Below are 22,052 nucleotides of genomic sequence, written 5' to 3'. Positions count from 1 at the left end.
CATACACTCAGCCAACTAGAAAAAAAATTAGATCTTTATTTTTTTCGAAAAACCTGAGAATAAGAATGAACAGCCTTCTCCAAAACAAATTGTTGAAAAGATGCTTCATGACTTTATTAGGCCTTGGGTCATTTCCTATTCCTGGCAGATATAAGTATTAATAATAATCTTAATGTCTTCTTTAAAACATACAAGGTTACGTATTTGGGTTTACACTTTCGCATTCAGAAAACCTGAAATCAGTGTAATTTTTTACAGAATTAAAACTGTGGGTACAACAGCATAGGACAGAGCCTAACATTTCTCCCTTAATGTGCTACTGGATCTGCATGCTGCTGCTGCTTATGCCTGGAAGGAACTAGAAGAGATGCAATGCAATCAGTGTTCGCATCCCAGAACCATAGCTGGGGTAGTGACAGCAGAACGTCATCACCATTTGTTATTCTTGTAAGAAGAGCAGCTGGATTCAGTGGATGCACACAAAGATTAGGAATTCCGTGAAGGCTGGTCTCAAGCACAAATCTGTGTCAAAGGAGGAGCTCAGTTGGATAAGGAGGGTGGGACAGAGCCCTGCAGAAGCTTGGATGCAGAGGTAAAAGGTGCTGCTGTAGCCAGGCAGCTCCTAAAGATGGGATCCAGTATGAATAAGTTCACAGCAAACTGAACCCTAAATAAATTGGGGGGATGAAATGTCTCTCCAGAGGTCTGCAGAGCTGACTACATCTCCACATTTAGTATTCAGGCAACTGGGGAGGACTAAGTGCTAAGAATGGAAAGAACAGGTTAAAACTCAAAGTTACAGAAAATTGATCCCAAAACATCCCCATACCTCCCTAGATTTCTTAGTCCATTTTTATGACATTCAGCAGTCTTATGGGGAAATTGAGTTAATTCATATCCATAAATACCCATTGCATGAAACTGGAGCTGTTGGACGATTTCTTTTGTTGTTGGTTTTTTCTTTTGAAAAATCTTCATTTTAGACAATCAAAAATTTTTGAGGGAGAATTAATGCAATGGTTCTCTGGCCACTGGCCTGGAAGCCTCAGCAATGTGCAGCCTGACAGCAATCTTTCTGTGGAAAATATTCCAATTTTTAATTTTTAACCCTCAATTAAGTTGTAGGGGAAACAGACTTTATTTTCTGCAAAACACTGTCTGTGTGTTATTTTTAATATGTATGATGATTACAGCACATCAGGCAAGTGGCCTCATGTGATGAACATTAACTTTTTATATTACTTTGACCTTCTCTAGACTGGACAAACATTTTTACTCCTGATCTCCCAATCGTTTAAAAGATCAGGACACAGATAATTTGGAAGAATTAGGGAGCTCAACTGTAGGATTTTTATAACATTGCCCCTATCCTATTGATTAGTTCTGTTTCATCCCCATAATACAGTTAGTTCAGCTAGGCAAACATAGAGAAATTGCTCTTTCCTTTCAAGAGGAATGTCAAAACAATAAATAGATTAGTCATGCCAACAGCATTGATTTGTGGCAGCCTTGATGTATGCAATCGTTTGGGATTCAAACATTTATCAGTGGGGGGAAAAACCCACCATTTTTACTTGCTGCACTGAGACTTGCTGGGAGAAAATGCTATTAGGCATCTCAAAATTCTCTGCATAGTGGCAGGCTCTTAAACACAATGAGATATCCGCAGTACATTTCCATATTAATCAATAAAATGAAAGGCAAAAATCAATTTTGTCTGTGCAACTGTGTGTGACACCTCCCTAAGAGCTGCTCCATTGGGATGGATTCATGCCAGCAAAGATGGTCATAGGCTGATTGTTTATTTATGGCAAGGAAAGGCATAAAGTCATCTTACTGACAGAGTAGCAGGAAAGATGTTACTCATAGGCTGTCTATTCAAGAAGCTGGCATTGGTACCTGGGAAGTATGTATTTCAGACCTTAATAGCAATTGTGGCTTCCCACAGGGCAAAGATTTCCTTTGCTTCAGAGGAAATAAAGGTTGAATTTACCAAAGAAACTGAGGATCACCCAGTTATTCTCTGAAAAGATTACAATACTATGGAATTTGCCATATATACATGGAATTAGCAAAGTATCATTGTTGTAAATAAGGAAATTAATAAAATGTGATCCTCTAGTTTCATATTCTCCATATCCTTTCCTGTACTGGAATAAGCACTGAACCTTAAGACATCCCCATGTCCCCCACAGTTTGGCTGGCCACTGTTGCATCCTCTGGTAATTTTTCTAATTCAGGATTGTGGAATGTTAGATCATGACTTGTGTCAAATTTTAAAGCTTTCATTTATCACTCCTTCTGCAATGCACTATCCATGATGTTATTTCACTGTAGATTTATTCGTAACTATAAACCTATTTTCTCTGGTGCTCTTTTCTTTCTCTAGTTATTCCAAATATTCAGTGTGAGGTTTTTTCTGATGATTGCTAAGCCTATGTTATGGTAGCATGAACTGGAAAGCTTGGTTTTGAGTGGCAATGGTCATGCCAAATCCCTTCGTTGCCTCAAAGATATTAGGATTTTTTTTTCTTATACTCATCACTTCGTTCCATTTTATTGCAGAGTCATTCAGTATTATGAGGTACTTCTCATATTTTCTAGGTCAGTCTTCACATTTGCTCACCTGAACAGTAAAGCTAGTGTTCATTTTCACCTTACTGTTTACCCCCCAATCCCAGTTTATGAAAAGATAACAACAGGAAAGTCTTGGGATAGGGTCCTCTGGAGTCTGTTAAAAATGTCTCTGGAGCAAAAGTTATCTCCAATATTCTCATCAACTAGGTGGGCATCTACTGGACCCTTTTAACCCCAAAAATTCTAAAAATGTATTGATAATCTTGATGCAGTGTGGAAGATGCATTACGTCTAGTGGTAGAGACTGTGAAACAGAAAAGATTATTCAAAGAAAATAAAAAAATAGAATGATGACCAGTGTCCTTCCGTAAGTCAGTGAACTGCCAATAAGAATGTCAGTCTGTTAGGTTTAAACTGAGTTTTTGCAGAAGAAGACAACGAAGTCATAGATACCAGCACACTTAGGAGCAGAAAGATTACAAAAAGTACAGAGGAACTTTTTACAAGAGCATGTAGTGGCAGGACAAGGATAAGTGGCTTCAAACTGAGAGAAAGTAGTTTTACGTTAGATATTGGGAAGAAATTCTTTACTGTGAGGGTGGTGAGACACTGGAACAGGGTGGCCAAAGAAGTGGGAGATGCTCCATCCCTGGCAGTGTTCAAGGCCAGGCTGGATGGGGCTCTGAGCAACCTGGTCAAGTGAAAGTTGTCCCTGCCCATGGCATGAGGTTGGAACCTGATGATTTTTAAGGTCCCTTCCAATCCAAGCCATGTCATGATAAGATTCTTGGCTATGTGTAGATTATATGCTGCTAAAGGGTGAAGTTGTTCTTGAAATAACTAAAAGTTTTTTGAAACAGACTTCTTATAAAAGTAAAAAATATATGTCAATTTCCCAGAAGAGGTAATGGACAGGTCATTAATTATGTGTTAAAAATGTACCATAAATTCTGTCAAGGTTGGAAAAAGCTCTACTGCACAAAATTTAGAATTATAAGTAGGGAAGAAAATAAAAAAACAGTGTAGAAATTATATTCACAGTAAATTCTGAATATGAGGAGATACTTGAAAAAATGTGTCAGGACTGACATGGGAAATATGAATTATAAATCAGTTGTGATGAAGGGGGTGAGGAAATCAGATGCACCAAGGGAATTGAGGAAGTTTTCTGAGTCAGATATACGGAACAAAAAGGACCTCTGCAAAACAATATTAATGAGATCCAACTCTAAAAGTTTAATTAGTTCTAGATACCACAATACTAGAGAGATCTTTTAAAAGAAATAAAACAGGAAAAGACTAGAGGAAATCACTTAGGAAAACAGAATAAGAAAATTAGCATGGAAAGTATGACCAAGCACAAACTAAAGGACATGATAAATGTCTACATATATCTGAGGGATGTGAAAAACAAGAAAGAATAGAACTGTTTAAGATTATATTAAGTAGCTTATTAGAAATAGTTGAGTTAATTAAGCAGAAGAAAAAATACACCACATAGCTGGACAAATATTCTGATAGTGATGTACAGCAGACAATGAAATAGCTTTCATAAAAAAGTCAGAAGAATGCAGAAAAGCTATTTTAAAATTCTTCTGCACAGATCTCCAGGGAATTTATACCATGGGTTGTAACTCTGCATGGGCATTGGAATGGCTGAAAAGATCTTTAAGGTTCTAATGTCTTTGACTGTATAATGCTAATGCAAACTATATTCCCAGGAGATTTTTACTAAGGATACATTTAAATGTAATAGGGAATTTCAGGCTATTATTTGTTCTTTTCAACCATTTCAGCCTATCTCATCAAGCAAGAGTCAGAAAGATGGACTTTTTTCAGTGTTCGAAACACCACCTATCTTAAAAGAATTATGCACGCTAGCCTATGTTAATACAAATTTAGATTAGCTTTGGCAGGTAGGATACAGGCATGCATCAATGGTGGTTCTTTTACTTACTGACGTTTCCTGTGACTGACGATGAGACCATTTCATCATCTCTTGGCATATGGAAAAAGCAACCAGACAAAGATTTTAGAAATGTATTATGTTTTATTAATTGATTCATGTCAAACATTCAGACAGAATCCCAAACATTTAGCAATAACATTGGCTAAAAGTCCAGTTCAAAACATCTTGCATTCAGCTACAATAGGTGGTGGAAAAATAAGAATAGTAGACAAGGATTACCATGTTGTCTAGTCTTTGCTCTTTTCTTTTTGCATACATGAACAAAAATAAGACATGATCTAATAACAGTGTACTAAATTATTTAGAATTCCTCAAAGTCATAGAAATACAAAGAAGAAAAATAATTTTTATATTGCCATTTTTTTAATACATGGAAGAAAAATGTATGCTATGTGAAGTACTCAAAATCTAGTGAAACTGCAGTTCACCCAGCCAATCTCATTTTGTTTCTATCAGATGCAAAAAGATGACAATTGTGTGTCAATAAATTTTTCATACATATATCATAACTTCTTGAGCTGCTTTACATAAGAAACAGTTAGATACAAACCCAACAGAAGTAATAAAAAATTCTTTTAGTTTATTCATGGTTTTGACAATTCTTTTCTCCCTTTTTATTTTGAGGGAAGAGTAAGTGATACTGTCATGAACCAACATGGCTACATAGCTGATCAGAAATAACAAAAACCACATTTTAATTCTTAAATCTGTGCATTCTTATAGATAATAGATAAACATAGATATAGATAAACATAGATAATAAAAAACTAGATATGATTATCTACACTCATTTTTAAAGTTTACCTGTAATTAGTTGGTAATTAACCTGGCAGGGACAATTCTGGATTCCAGTCCCTCCTGAAAGATCTTGTGACATAATTTCATTATATCATCCTTCAAACATCAGCCCTTCAAGCATAAACCAGAAAATGGATTCATCCCTTCTTAACTGTGTGCCTTAAATACCAACCTTTCTGTCCAGGTGAATAGCTAAGTATTCCATAGAAACAGCTTAAAAAGGAGAGCTATTGGGCACTTTAGAATAGCAGAGGTGGTTAAGGTGTTTTTTCCAGCAGGTAAAAATTTTGAGCCAACTCACAGCAGGAAAAGAAATTGAAATGGAGTTTTCCATGACATGGTTGTATTCTGTAAAGTTAGGCACCTCCAGGAGTACATCCTTCTGCACTACTTCTTTGAGGAACTCCATGCTCAAGCATGATGTGCAGAAATGACAAGCTCAGAAGGGATGAGAGGGTGAATGGATCCCTGTCAGACTGCCCCTACAGCAGTTCATTTGGGGGCTGCACACAGACCCCTTTACTCACAGGTGCATACACACCTTGAACCAACTCCCTTGAACCATAGCCTGGACCTCAAGACCATCCAGACTCTGCACCCAGACTAAACCAAGTTTCCAGCAGAAACCTCGGGTCTTTCCTGCTGCTGGTCTCCAGCTCACCAGTTCCTTGGCTTGAAGCTTGCTAGCAGCACATTGCACACACACACAGACAGAATACTCTGCACAACCATGCTGTCATTCTCAACCAGAAAATAGCTAAGAATAAAGTTTAATAAGGATATAGAGCAGACTGCAGTGATCAGGCAGCTGACAAGTTTGCTGACCAGCAGTTTTTCCAGATGGCCTCTTTCATATGCCCTCTTCCACCAATTTTCCCATGCTTGTTCCTTAGCTCACCTTAATCCATCTTTCTTTGCCCTTGTTTCTTCCCATGTAAACAATCCACCCCAGACACATTTTCCCCATTGCTCCCTGTTTTGTTCAGTCACCTAGGCTGATAATTTTTACCTCCAGAAAAATCTTACCCCACATCCAGCAGTTTCTCATGTTTTGTTCAGGCAAGGACTGGCTAATGGTTTGCCTGCCTATCTCCACAGAAAAGCTTAACTGGTTATTAACTGAATATCCAAATAAAAATATTGAGATCCCCTTTCCACAAGTGCAACGTGAATTTTAATAAAAGTGCTTTCTCCCATGAAACAAAAGAAAACAAAACCAACCAACCAAACAAACAAACAAAAACACACAATCGCACCCCAAAAAAACCCAAACGAACAAAACCAAAACCACCAAAAAATAAAATAAAGCAGGATGTAGAAAATTATAATGTTATTATGCCAAAGCATAAAGCGTAAAGCATAAGCATGTGGAGCTTAATGATAATCAGAGAGGAAATCTGTAATGTGTTAATTTAGCTTCATCAGAATAGAACCATACATAGTTCTAATATGAATAATAATTTGCAAAAGGGACTGTGGGCCCTAAGGAAAGCAGCAGTTTTGGCAACTCTGTCATGCCTTGCTCTTATTTCCTGAGAAGAATTCTTACCACCTCCCTTAAATATGAGGTAGAGTTTTACTTTCCTCTTCTTGAATTTTTTCAGTAAATCATAATCTAGCAGTAAAAGTTTTGGCAGAGTATTACAGGGATGTAGTGCCACTGATATTATATTTGTAAAAAGTCAATATGTACCCATATTTCACTTTTCAATTTTTAGGTTTTAATTTGTTTCATTAGTTTACCATCTAACGCTCGAAAGATTTTATGACCACTATTTATATTTAGTGTCATGATAGAAAACTCACTGAGTTTTACCTGCATGACCTAGTATATACAATCCGAATTCCTGCCTCCCCTTGCCCTTGGTCAGAAGGTTGGGAAGCTACCAAACAATCCCTGCCTTGCAGCCCAGCATATCAACAGTTATATCCTTTTCCAAAACAGCCATTGACACTCTCAAGGTCATAGTCAACTGCAACAAGTTGCTCAGTCTGTTTACAACTGAATAATCTGCAATCCATGGATTTATCTACAAAGTTTTTGAAGCTTCACAAATAAAAATTTACCGTTACATTCTTTCACCAGCAACTTTGGGAACAAGCACTTTGCAATTCTCCATAAATAAATGTAAGACAGCATACATAAAAGAAAAATAGAGAACTCCTAATAGGAAATTTAAGATAAGATCTTCCTCCTTTTTTCCCCCAAAACTAAATATACCTTACAATTTTGTGAAGGACATGCAATTTTGTATTTTACCATTCTTTGTTTCCATGAAGACTTTGTTTCCATAGAGACTTCATCCATAGATTGTTTTTTGGATTCCCCTGGGGGAAGCTCAACCACTGCTGGAATCTCGCTGATAATTTTGAAGTAGAAAACAACAATGTTCATGAAAGGAAAAACTGATGTCACAGCCAAATTAACAGAGACCCTAAAAATGCCTTTCCTTATCAGCCTTCTGAGTTTTCCCTATCAGACCCTCCTAGCATTTTCCTGATGATAGAAAGGGTGCAAGAAAAAAGGAGCACTGATTGTTCTTATGAGAACTTTGTGTTTCAGTGTAGTTTGGGGGGGGGGGGAGGTTTGACTCATCAAATGTCTCATAAATCAGTATCCTTGTCCTTTCTCCTTTTATTTCAATCTGGAATTCACTAGGAAGTTTTCTGGGAAACTGCCCTGAAAGAAATATAACACAAACAGGAAGACAATACTTTTGATACCAAGATAATAAGATGGTAGATTGATGCATTTCCAAGGAAACAGAGGCAGATTCTTGTCTATTTCTACTGTTAGTCTATCCATCATTTTGCCTAGAGATGCCTAGCTCATAAAGCATCTCCATATCTTGAAATTCACACATGGTCTTCTGAATTTTTAAGTTATACAATAAATCACTTAGCATGATGATGAGTTTTGTCCTGTGCTTCTGATTAAAATGGCACCCATAAAACCTTAAAAAAAAAAATGTGTGAAGTAAACCAAAATTTTCTTCAGGATCTCTTTCTTTCTTACATATTCCTTAAAATGAAACAATGTCCTTCTAAAAGCCACTATCAAATACCTGTGGTATTTCTTGATGTGGACAAGGAAATACAAAGAAATTAAAGAGAGCTGCTGAGTTCAGCTAGCAGAGACATGTTGAGGTCCCTGGGACTACACACTAGGCCTTCAGGAGACTTAGATGTGTTTACTGCCTCAGGAAGGTCCCCACTCCTGGTTTGAGCATCTAGGAAAGGCTGAGAGCAGCAGCACTGACAGTGGCCCTGGTGTGCCATATGCTCTGCACTTCCTCAGGACCATTTGGCAAGCCTATATCCTCCAGCGAGCAATTAGTCATGTTTATTGTTTCCAAGTCCCTGACAAACACACAGCACAAGAATGACTTACCTAAACTGAGTTCCTGATCCACTCACCCCAGCTGGCAGCTAGATACCAGCTTTTTGCCAAATGCTGTAGTATATGGAGAGGGAAGATATACTGAACCTAAGAAAGCAGGTTTGGCAAAAATACAAAAGAGGAAAAATAAAGAACATATGTAATTGAATAATACAGTCCAAGTATATAAAAAACTAAAAAAAAAAAAAAGCAGGTAGTCAATTAATCAATCAGTTTTCAGATTTTTAAAGCATAAACAATAACTAAGTTTCCAATATCTACTACTTGAGCTGATTGAGAAATTAAGCCTACTCAGATTCACACTGAACTAAACTAGACTTTTGTCCAGTTCAAGGGTCTGATCTTGAGAATCAAGATTTCAAGACTGAGGCATCTAGATTTTGTTAGCTTCATTGTAAAGTCTTTCCAACTTCTCATGTAATAATATCCATAACATTTTTAGAAAAAAAAAAGGGGCTCATGACAACAGTGTCGTGTTTGTTGATTCATGATTACAGATTTGAAGAGCTACAGTCTGGTGAGGGCCATTACAACATTTTGACTGTCCTTCATAAGTCTAAGATTATTATATTTCATCTGATTTTCACAACATTCAACCTAACAGCTTCCATTTCACTCAATTGCACCTGGTAGCTGGTATGCATACATTGTATGTGCTCATATGGAACTGTACAAGTGAATAATAAGGTTTAGCACTGTAGTGAGAGTTAGGGCTGGCAAACAAGAGAATTCAACCTAATGACCTGAGGAAATATTTTCCAAGATAGCAATTCACCTTAAACACTGTGCAGTGTTTCTTCCTAGAAATCAATGTTATGGATGAAAAATTCAGTCTTAATTTAAATCTGAGGCCTAACTCAAAATATTAGTAGATTGAAGCTAGTGAAATACAGTGGTGAGTTTGTTCACAAGGGGCCTGAACACTCACAATAATAAGATTATCTTGTTCTTCCAGGCTTCTCTCAGTCTATAGCTGTCAGTTATCATCTAGATATGTTTGATTTAGTTAGGAACAGCATGATGGTTAGAGAAAGGGTAGAAGGAAGAACTCAGTCAGACAGAGGCTGTGAAAATCAATTTGGCATTCATAGAAGTAGCACTAGTTTATCCTCTTTTGCTCAACTGAGTTTGTAGTACTCCTACCAGAAGGAGACAAGAGTAACCCAGAAGCCTGGTCACTGTTAAATCAGCCAAACGGAGGTAAAAATGAGTCCTCAAATATTAATTTTCCATTTGTGCAAGAACTCGTGTGAATTGTGCAATTATCCAGGACTTGTAGTCTGAGCTGAACCTTAAAATGAGCCTTAACTGGAAGCACAACTTGTGTCAGCCTCAGAAGCAATGCTGCAGGAAAAACTTGTTTTACATCAGCCCTTCAAGCATCTCTTGTCACAGCATTTAATCCATTTCTCAGACTCTTCAAATATGTCCCTGTATAGGCCTCTACTGCAGCATTAGTCCTATCCTACATTCCAACCCCAAAATGAATATACAGACTGCTGATATAAAGATTTACCTTTCATCAATATGGGTGTGGATATTTCAAATTGTATTCTTCCCTTAACCCATTGCTCCCTAGCCATATCCTTAAGATCTAACTAAATGAAAGATCACAAGGCTCTAATGTCAAGTGTCACCGTTGACTCATAGCCTCTCACTGCTTCAGGCTAGCTTCTCCACAGATTTAAGTTGTGAATGACTGCCTGGAGTTGTCCAGATTCATTCCAAGTCAGAAGGAGAGAAGGAGATAGAAATTAAAGAATATGGACAAGCAGGGATTTACTGCTTGATTTTTCTCTCTTCTCTTATTTTTTGTTATTTTCTCTTATTTCCTTCCTTTCCTTTATATTGAGCAATAGCATAAAGCTATAGCCCATGTGATTCAAACATAAACTTGACTCTAACCTTAACTTGAACCCCAGCTCTTGAAACCACCATCAGACCTGTACCATACTACATCTAGGAAAGAAGCTCAACAAAACAAAAATCTCACCTTTAGCAGCCAGGAATTACCCACATGCCTCAGCCTTTGCCCACTTCCCTAACATTGACTAATAGATTAGATATAGATATAGATATAGATATAGATATGGATATATTAGGTAGGTATAGATACAGATAGAGATATAGATGTAGATATAGATATAGATATATATGATGTAGATGTAGATATATAGATAGATGATATAGATAGATATAGATATAGATGATATAGATAGATATAGATAGATATAGATCATGTAGATATAGATGTAAATATAAAGACCAAGTCTATAGATAGGCTTAAGGTTCAGGAAACAGAAGCTGATGAACTAAAGGATATCTTTCTAAAGATACAAGCTGTCTAAGACAGGAACAGATTTTTAGTTTGCTTCTCCCAGAGCTATTAATTTTGAAGTTGAAAGCACTATGCTCGAGGAAAGGCTTTTCTTAAATTAAAACTGTGGTTCTTGTTCAGTTAAGGATGATGCAGTTTTCTGCCACATAGCTGAGATTTCACTTCAAGATTTAATTCAGAACTAGTGCCCCATGCCATCAGAAGAAGCAGCAAGTAGACTCGAGCTGCTACTCATTACCATGAGACATCTTCAGCAATTACCTTTTTACTGAACTCTGCTTCAGCACAGTCCCTGGACATGTCCTAAGGCTTAGCACTACACTTGTCCAACCTTCTGGTTGCCAAAATAAAGTGGACTTGTAAAAAGAGGCACCTGTCCTTAACTTAAAATGTAGTTCTACTCCTACCAAAAACACAAAACAAAATGGAACAAAAAACCCATATTCCACCTTTTGACTGTTTTATGCAGTAACCCTAATCTTAACCCTAGTCCTGAAGCAAAGTACCAAATCCACCTACCAAGACCTGTGCTCCAACTGTTCCTAATACTGGTTGTGGCACCCAGGATTTAGGCTGATCACATTGCTCACGAAGTGCTAAAGCATAAGTGTTTCATACATTCTGAACGTGTGAGGAAGAAAATACTTTATAGGAGTCCACACTTACGAGTTCTCTTTGTATTTTTTTCATGTGGAAAGGTTGCTTACTTTTTTCAGGAATCTCTGTGTATGTGTGTATGTGTGTATATATATATATGTGTGTGTGTGTGTGTGTCTTTGTGTCTATGACAACTGTTTCCTCTGTCAGAGATAGTTCTCATTTTCACCATTTCCCGCTGGAAAGGGTATAAACTAAAGAATTTTAAAATAATGTGCAGATAAAATGGCACCTCTGCTTGAAACCAATTTCCTATCATCTCACCATTTCTCACAGTTTGCAACAAGTGCTATGCACCCCACTCCAAATAACTGGCATTACACTCTTTCCAGCCTAAAAGTACTGTGAAGTATTAGATGTAAATTTGCAAAAGTGCTTAGATGCTACATGCCAAGCAATTCCAGTTTCAGTGGGATTTTTAGGTAAATATTAACAGCATATAAACAGCCTCGGGTGAGGCTGTGCATGGAGGTTTGTGTGAACTGCTAGGGTGAGGCACCAGCCGCTTGCTCCCATACCTCCATGCACTTGTGCTTTTGTGGGGAAGGAGAAGATGGCCATGCAGGCTGAAACAAAGCTCTGTGACTTGCAGCCAAGTTGGGGAGCTCACAAAACTCTGCTGTCAGATCTATGAGATGCTCCATGCCTTCTCCACACAGCTGTTGTGGGACTGGTGCTAACAACAGCAAAGCAGGCATGGGTCTGTTTCAGAAGGAAGTTTGTTTGGTACTTTCTGGAGTTTAAGTCTGATGTATAAAGAAGAGAGCATATGAAGATTTTTGTTTATCATCTTAAAATTACATGTGTCATCTGCCTAAAGCTAATTAGTTGCTGAAAACTTTAAATCTAACACAGGAGACAAGCATCAAATATGATGTTCAAGTTATACTGTAAATTCAGTTTATCACATGGCTGTTGCCACATAAATGGTGATAAATTTGTGTCTGTGTATAGACAAATATATCTAATGTATGGCAAAATCTTTTTTACTGCTATTAATTCCTGTTCTTCTGTTGTTTTTTACTTAATGAACATCAAAAGATTAAATTATTTTGGAGAGGTGCTCTAATGTAAATTAAGCAAACTTTTTTTAAGCAAACTTTTTTTTGATATAAAGAATATATGTTTCTGCATACAACTTACAACCACGTTTTGAAAATGTAGCAAGGCAAACACAGTTTATACCTATATACTATGGCAGAAATCCAATATTCATCTGCTGTTCATATTGCAAGAAAATGAGATCATTAAGGTCAGAAAGAACAGCTGCTTTAATTACAACACCCTGATATATCATATCAAAGTTTTCATCATCTCATACAAACTCTGAGAACATACTCCAGGGATTCATTTCTATCATCCTGCTTTTTCTTGGGAAGGAGATTACATAAGTATACTCCAGAGCACTGGTTGCTTCGAGAAGCTGTGTAAAATAATTTCACCCCAAACTCGATAATGCTATGGCAACTAATATTAATCTAACTTTTACAGTCTTTATTCCTCTTTTTGCGGTGGCAGCAGTAGCGGAAGATATTTTTGACAGCTGGGAAGTTGCCCTGCAGGCTTCACAGTGCTGCTGCCACACATCCCCCCAGACTCCTGCTCAGGAGTGCTTGGTATCCACGCCTACAGCTGGCAATGCTGGTCTGCCTGAGGTACCTGAAGGTATCCCTTCTTTAAGGGAATGGCTGCTTTGTGTTTTAACAGATGCTATGCTTCTGGTAGCGGAGAGATTAGAGGGACCATTCAACATTGAATCAGTCATGGATCCTATTGATGTCAAGATTTCTGAAGCCATCATGAACATGCAAGAAAACAGCATGCAGGTGTCAGCAAAGGTACTGTGTGAGTCGTGCCTTCTCTGTTGTTGAATGTCGCAAGTGGGGGGAAAAACATCTCCACTATTTTTTCTGTCTAGACTTTAAGAAAGACTGTCCAGAGCACCAGAAATTGCTTTTGCTTGTTCAACAGTTCACTTGACTGCCTTTGAATTCTTCACCTAGTTAAACAAACTTGAGTTTTTCAAAAGGAAGTGGAAGGGAGAAACCTACCATTTATTAAACTTTGAATTAATAGCTGAAAGAGATTTAAGGAAAATAGGGAGTGCTGAAAATCAGCAGTAACTCTATAAGCAATATCCTGCAGAGTACACTTCGTAACTTCCACTCGTGTCTCATCTGTAATTCTCCATATTAACTTCCAAACACATTTTGATCTATCTAGGTCACACTGAAGCACAATGTGTTTGAGGTGAATACACAAAATGTTCCATTTAACCTCCTTTAATAGCCACTCTAGGGAAATACTATATTGGCCAGTCTTGATTACCAGACCTCCGTTTGATAGAGTTTTGTCTGGATTCTGACACAAAGATAAACAGAGCTAATGATACAAGCTTCCTCCTTTCCATTTTTAATGTGTGTGTGTATGCACAGATCACCAACACCTCTGAACTCCATGTTAATAAGATCCTTTGAATTCAGTAGCAGGTGCTGCTGAGCCAAGAGTCAACAATTAATGGCTTTGCCTTAATATTCATCAGTGCAGTGTGGCTGAAATTCTGAAGTCAACAGTTTGCCAAGTTCTGTGCATGAGGAGCTTCTATCTCCCATTTAACTCTCAATAGTCAGTCAGGTGCTGGCCAGACTGCCACCTAAGTCAGTGATTTTCCATTGCTTGGAAGGAAGCTGGTGTAGCTGGGAAAAAAAGCGGGGACAAAAGGCAGGAGCCTGAGGTTTATATTCTTCCTGCCAACCCAAAATTAGATGCTTTTTATGGCCCCAGTGCTGCAGGTTGCTAAGAGTTTCCTTCAGCATGCCTTTTGCTTTCAACCTGCATGACGTTCCTTGGATTTTAAAAGCAGTCTACATCCTGCAGGATGAGACTTTATTCTGGCAGCAGTGATCAAGGTGTTTCACAGCCAAATTCTCTCAGATATTTTGGGAATTAAAGGCTAGCTTCAGCAAGCTCAGCCTTTACCTCAAAAAAGAAACAAAAAAATATTTTCACTTAAAACTTACCCAAGGTCCAGGTGTATTTCAGTTTCCTTTTAACTTGTTTGGTTTTCACAGTTTTTCCATTAGTTGGAAAGCTGCATCCCCTGCCAGAGTCCAATGACATTTTGGCATGAGCTCCTCTTACTACTTGTTTATAGCAAAGCAGGCCATTTCTCCTATCCCTCAAAAACATTTTATTTGCTGTAAAGATTAATAGCAATGGCATTTGCAATGCAAAAGTTTTTCCTCTAAGAGAAACCTTAGACGATATTTTTTTAATCTTGCAGAACAGAAATTATATCAGCAAAATTTTATTGTATTTTCATTTATTATATTTTATTGTATTTTCATAGATAGCAGAGCTTTCTATCCTTGGGGGACCTTCGTATATTCTCCATAGACCATTATTCTCCTGAAATGTGATTTCCTTGATCTCCTAGGTTATATCCATCTTTTTTCATGTAATGTGGAAATGCTTTAGCCTTTAAAAAAAAAAGACAAAGGCTTTGGGTTTAGTGCTGTGGTTTTCAATGCCAGGTCAGATCTGTAGAGATGATATACAAGTGGACTTTGAATCTGTCCTCTGTCGTCTAATTTTTCTCCCTTATACATACTGACCACTTAGAGCTTCAGAGGAAATGACAGATCCTTTGCCAGATGTAACGGGGTGCATGGAATGCAATTGCAGACCTAATGTGGGAGAAAAGCCACTCTCGTCAATTATTCTGAGATACCACTCAGAAAGCTTCAAGCAGGGTGTTGAAATCATGGTATTTTCTATTTTGTCATTCTTCAGACAATTTTGTACCTTTTATTTGACTGTACCAACCAAAAAATGTGGTGACTAGGAATCATAGCTATTTTTCCACAAGTCAGTCAGTGCCTTTTTACAGTGGAAAAATGACGATGCACTAATAATGTTATGCCTGCAACACCCACATACAGATAGATTATTTTTCACCACTGACATGCAGCCTTTTCTACCTAAAAACCTAATTGATGTCTGGAAGAAGACTCTATGCTGTATTCAGTAGAATTTTGGGCCATGTTATATAATGTTGTTTTTCTTTTAAAAGGAGTGGAAAAAATGAAAACAAAAAGTTTCCTCTTGGAGCTCTCACTTATTTCATCCTCTTTGTGGGCATAAGATACAGAGTTTATTTAATCCAAAATCCAATGCTCCTGTTTCAAATAATTATATAAAATTGCCCTACTCCAAAAGTCCAAGAAAAAAAACAGTGACTTAACATTTATTCAGTGCAGACAGTCAAGGCTTATTGCTTGAGTTCACTCCTTGTCTTTCATTTCCTTAGAAGACACACACCCTCTGTCTTCCACTTTTGATAGCGGCACATCAATATTGAGGCAGAGAATTATAGATGTACCACATATACCTCTTCTATCTTTGTATTGCTGACCAAGGACATACAGACTCAGCCACATTCCAGTATCTCTCATGCATAAAATGGAGCATCTTTGTTCCTAGGCTGTTGAATTTTCTTCTTTATGTGATGATTGTAGTTGACTCCTCTAGCACAGTTCACATTAACCGTGTGCTATTATGATGTTAAGATCCACCAATTTGTGCTGAGGCTGCAATCTTTCTCTGTTTTCGTGATATTTCTCTGCAGTTTATATTCAGAACTGGCTGTCTAGAAAGTCTGACCCCAAATCTCTAGGCTTCTTGGCTGCTCACCTTGCACAACTGTCATGTCCCTTAATGACAGCCACACAAGGTCCTTATTTTACCTCAGGGAAAGTCCTATTACTGACAGCTGTGACAACTGGAGATGCTTGTCAAAAAGGAGCTGTGGTATAGAAAGTCAGACCCCAAGGCCCAAGGCCTTTCTGCTGGAGGAATCCATGTGCTCTGAATCAGACCAAAGTTTCTTTTCTCCAAGAAAGGACAAGGGCTGAAGATCATCATAACCAGATTCTATAGATTCATCATCTAACACCTGCAGCCATTCTTACAGAGTACCTGCAGCAAACCAAACCACACAGAGTGCAAACCAATCAGCCTGGGCTGCCTGAGATGCCTCCCAAAACATCAGTACCTTTTAAGAATAGGCTTTGCAGTCTGGGTCTACCCAGACTAGAGTAGTGCTCCCTGAAGGTTGCCTCTGGCAGAAGTGAGGGTGTAAGAGATTCACCTTGGATTTCTCCTTATAATATCTGAGACAGGTTATCCTCTGTATTGAAAACTCTTCATTATTCTCCAGTGACACCTTTTTATGGTATTTGAACAATACAGTGCCAAACTCAGTGCTCAGCAACATGTTGATTATTTCTCAGGCAAAATTTTTACATTTTGTGTATTGTTTCCTGAGGTTCAGCTCATATCCCAGATTTAGTCATAGCATACATTAGAACATGGCATACGTAGCATACATAGAACCTTATTCTCATTCTCATTTTCCCTGAGGTAATTCAGATAGTCATATTCAGGTAGTCATAACATATAAATGGTTATTTCAATCTTGGCCAAAACAAGCATGTTTTAAAAGCCTTCACAATTTTCCCATAAGGCTGTCAATACCATCACCTTTGATTCCTTCTTCAAGTCGAAAAGTAAATCCTACATCTACTCCATTTTAATAACATGAATGTTTACTAGTTGACATTTGCAGAAATTGTTCATTCTTAAGTGAAGGAAAACTCAAAAAACAGCACAAAAGATGTTATAACATCTTTTTGTTGTTGTTTTCAAAATGGAGAAAATTCCTAATGTGGTTGCATCAGCATTATCATGTCTCCACTGCTAGTCAAAACACATGTTGGACTATTTTCTGCAAAGGTCTAGTTCTATACAGGTATGTTAGACTGCTGTAAGAGCCATTTGGCTGCCATGACAAGATTTTTCCACTTTCATATAGTCTATCCCATAACTGAGCTTCCCTTAGTAAGTCTTAAATCTGCTTTTATCTGAGTTGATGGATGTGCCATTTTAACCTATAAATATAAGTTCCTTCTCAGCAATTACTTCAGCTAAATGGATGAATGAGCTCCATGACATAGCAGACTACCTATGCATTATTTATAAGGAGGATATCTTCACAGAACTATATCCAAGGTTCTTCTTAAAATAGTCCACAAGTTTCATGCTAAGAAAACCTCTTCATTTATCTGTGTTCTTTCCAGAGCTCTGTGCAAGAAAAAATATAATGGCATTTCAGGTAAAAAATCAATGCTATTCTATCTGAAGAGTCAATGGAGCAGAATCATATAGAGACACTCAACTGGAAACACTGAGCACTAGCACATGGCTAAATAACAGCATGACCCAAGGCTTCACAGAGAACAAACTGTATCTTCCACAAAAAATTCAAACCTTCAAATTATCCTGGGAAAAGGGCTCTTTTTTCTACAGTCCTGAAGTAGATGCTTCCATTTAGTCAGCTCAAGAGATATAATTCTTCACTGGCTCTGTTGACTCATTCTCGTGGATTGGTTCATATCCCTAACCACAGAGATCTGGTCCATTTGAGCTTTAACTGCTGTTCAGTGGGGAATGGTTTCGTGTTAAGACAATCTTAACAGGTGTCTCAGATATCCCAGGACATCACAATCTACTGGAGATGCTGATGCAAGAGAAACAGAAGGAGGCTTTTGATCCCCACTATCTTAGATGTTTAGCTTAAATGGAGACATGTACATGTTGATACCTAAATTTAGGTTTCTTAATTTCAAATGGAGTCCATTCTCTAAATTCAGATGAAATGTACCAATTATATATAAAATGCTTTTTTTTTTAGAGAGTGGGTTTATGCTACCAATTCACAGCATGTGTAATTAAACACCTGAATATTTTTCCAGAAATTATTCAATATCTCTGAATAGCATTGTAAAGAAAGTATTTCATGGTCTTCTTCTTCTTAGGAAACATTTGTTAATATCACTTATCAGCTTTACATTTTGTCTTCTGTCACTTAAAACCAGGATGCAAATTTAAAAATGTCTCTTTTGCACTCAAAATTTAGTTACTGAATAATGTATCCTTACTGCATTTCCAGGTCATCTTAAAAGCAAGTTGTTTCTTCTTCTGTGATGTAATTACTGTCTGGTTTCCATCTCTATTATTGTCTGGTTGTATGCAAATTTGTTTGTATAAAACCACTTTCTGCAACTATTTGTATGAAGCTAAAGGCCACGAAGTCTTGGTTGGGGTTTTTTTCAATAAGTCATAAGAAAGACGAAATGTAAATTATGCAGACTTGCAGTTGCACCACATGGTCATACAAATAGCCTAACAATCACACTGGGAAATTTAAGAAGTGCCCTCACTTTCCTTTCTCCTGAGAATCTAGTTCTTTGTTTTGGATAATTGTCACTTGCTTTGTAAGCAAATACCTGGTTGCTTAATTGAGTAAATGGGATTTCATAAATATTTACATAAATAATTATGTTTTCAGCATATAACTTACCTTAAGTCAGAAGAAATATAAGTAAACTTTTTAAAGTATAATTCATGCTCTCAACAAATAGATTTTACCCTTTAAACTGTACAGTATCCTACACAATCATGCATTAATCTTGTATATTAATCTTAGTTGAATTTTCTTCACAGAGGAAAAATAATATTCTTTCCTGATGAAAAATTTACAACTTTGCAAGCTAAAATAATTTTTCTTAGTTGATTAAAGTTTTTTATTATCCCATAGTACTCATGACTAGGGAGGCTTGAAACACTTAGGACAGATATTCTCAAACCAGACCAAACAGTATTCCACTCATAAATTAAAAATCCCAATGGCCATACAACAGCTGACTTGCTGGACTTTGAGCCAAAGCAGACCTGATGATTGGACATATATTTAGCATGAATCAGCTTCTTTCAGCAAATTTTTAATCATTTGAGGCCTCTAAATTAACATCAGGAAACCTGAGAGCCAATTTAATGTGCCCTGAAAGAAACAGAAGTTGCACCATATACGTGGGTCACTCTTCCACGGGGTGCAATCCCTCAGGCACAGCCTGCTCCAACGTGGATCCCCCACAGGGTCACAAGTCCTGTCAGGAAACCTGCTCCAGTGTGGGTCCCTTCACAAAGTCACAAGTTCCACCAGGAAACCTGCTCCAGTGTGGGCTTCTCTCTCCATGGGTCTGCAGGTTGCTGCCAGGACCGTACTCCAGCACAGGGCTCCCAGTGGGGTCACAGCCTCCTCTCAGACACCCACCTGCTCTGGTGTGGGTCTCTTCCATGGGCTGCAGGGGGATCTCTGTATTTCTATGGACCTCTGTGGGTCACAGGGACACAGCTGCCTCTCCATGGGCTGCACCTTGGGCTGCAGAGGAATCTCAGCTCTGGCACCTGGAACACCTTCTCCCCTTCCTTCTTCACTGATCTTGGTGTCTGCAGAGTTGTTCCTCTTGCATATTCTCAGCCTGATCTTCTCTGGCTGCAATTACATCTGCACAATAAGTTTTTTCATTCTTAAATATGTTATCTCAGAGGCATCGCTATCATTCCTGACTGGCCCAGCCTTGGCCAGCAGCACATTTGTCCTGGAGCTGTCTGGCATTTGCTCTGCTGGACACTGGGGAAGTTTCTGGCAGCTTCTCACAGAAACCACCACTGTGGCAGCCCCACTACCAAAACCTGGCCATGCAAACCCAACATAGCCACACAAAAAGGAGTAATTTGGTTCTACAATCAAAACACAGCATCTGCGTAGCTTTCACCTCCACAAAACTCATTCAAACAGTCTGTGTATGGCATTAGGGTTTTGTAAAATATATCTTATGAGACATTCTGATTTTTTTTCTTCTGATTGGAGGCACAGTGTTGAAACAGCCAAAATACAATGGTCACAAAAAAAGAAGGATAATTCTAAAACTGAAAAAGTTGGTATGAAGGCAAACACTAGGATTCTACTTCATGAGAGCACTGAAAATTTTAACTCTGTGGATATTCTACCTCTTTTCGGATGTGCAGCTTGTGTGAAAATGCCTCTGGGAAATATACTTGATGTCCAGCAGTCGAAAGTGTCCTCTGTGTCCTTTAGTACCTACCAGATACACAATACTGAAACTTTATTCCAAATGAAAGTATATGAAAAATTTCATAACCCCGAACATTATTTTTATACCCAGAAAACAAACACTCTAGCAGAAAATAATTGTTGCCCACTCAGTGTGTCTCACCCCTCTTCTAGGGAGAGATTGGTAGGGAATAAGAAAGTCACCCAGTTACAAGATTATTTCATCATTGACCTTTTCTCTAACCCCACAAATAAGATTGCAAGGTAGAAAGAGCTGTAGGTAGGGATTATTGATGACCTGTGATTCTGGGTAAATACCACATTTTAACAGAACTGAAAATAGTTATTAACTATGTCCTGCCACAAAGGACATCCTTTTGTGCATTTCTCTTCCTGGAAAGACAGCAATCAAAATGCTTTCAGATGTTAATTTCTCATAATAATCACCTTCTTAAATTAAGGGGGTTTTAAGGTCCTTATATGTTTCTATACCTTCACCAAGTAATTAATAATGCTAAATTATTAACCTGAGTTTTAATGCAGGCCAGGCCCTCAATTGACTAGTATAAAAATGTCAATCAAATCTTGTTTCAAGTATACAAAAGAAAGAATAAAGAGGCTACAAAACATAAAATACAAAATAAAAAAAATTCCCTTTTTTTCATGATTTTCATATAATCAAGAATGTCTTTTTCAGGTTTTCCAAGGATGTGGTCAACCTAAAGCAGCACCTGCCCTGAGATCTTCCCGTTCTGTCCCTGAAAACTTCAATACTCGGTTTAGACCTTACAACCCAGAGGAACGACCTACGACTGCTGCTGGCACAAGTTTGGATAGGCTGGTAAGGCAAAATATATTCCATTTGCAGATCAGTAGAGAAGGCTTGGCTATATACTAGAAGGTGGTAGTCTCCTGATTTAATAATTTTATAGTCACTCTTTATAATTTATTTGCCAGCTGTTCCAGCATTCAGTAAAGCTTTTTTCTCCATTGGAAGTGGTATAGAATTTCATTGTAAGAGAGCACTGTGACTCAGTTTTTATATATTAGAATTGTTAGAATGAAAAAAACTCTTTTCTAGAGGCCAAAAACCACATAAGCCTTTGCAGGTACTTTGCAGTATAAATTATCTATCAAAAGTGGTCTACAACAATATTTTTTTTTATTTTGTTTTATGTAAAAAGTTAGGTAATAAGGCCATTTTTATCACCTGGTTTTTTTAACTTACACCCTTGCAAAGGCACATCTATTTGTTTCACTTCTTTACTTAATTATCAAATTACCACTGCTTTATTTCCATCCATCTCAACAATTGACTTTAATCAGCTAAACTGTC

General features: G+C 37.7%; 1 protein-coding gene across 1 annotated transcript in view; it reads left to right on the top strand.

Annotated features, from left to right (window-relative positions):
• Positions 1-22,052, top strand: part of GPC6 (glypican 6) — a 732,033-nt gene that overhangs the window by 637,703 nt on the left and 72,278 nt on the right. The window contains exons 5-6 of the mRNA XM_085057688.1: positions 13,447-13,577; positions 21,414-21,557. Coding sequence (XP_084913814.1) covers positions 13,447-13,577; positions 21,414-21,557 — 275 coding nt within the window. The remainder of the gene's footprint in view (positions 1-13,446; positions 13,578-21,413; positions 21,558-22,052) is intronic.

Source organism: Lichenostomus cassidix, chromosome 1 (assembly GCF_008360975.1).
Source record: "Lichenostomus cassidix isolate B80296 chromosome 1, HeHo_3.0, whole genome shotgun sequence".
NCBI lineage: Eukaryota > Metazoa > Chordata > Aves > Passeriformes > Meliphagidae > Lichenostomus > Lichenostomus cassidix.
The sequence above is the reverse complement of the archived record's forward strand: the minus strand, read 5'-3'. Positions and strand labels throughout refer to the sequence as shown.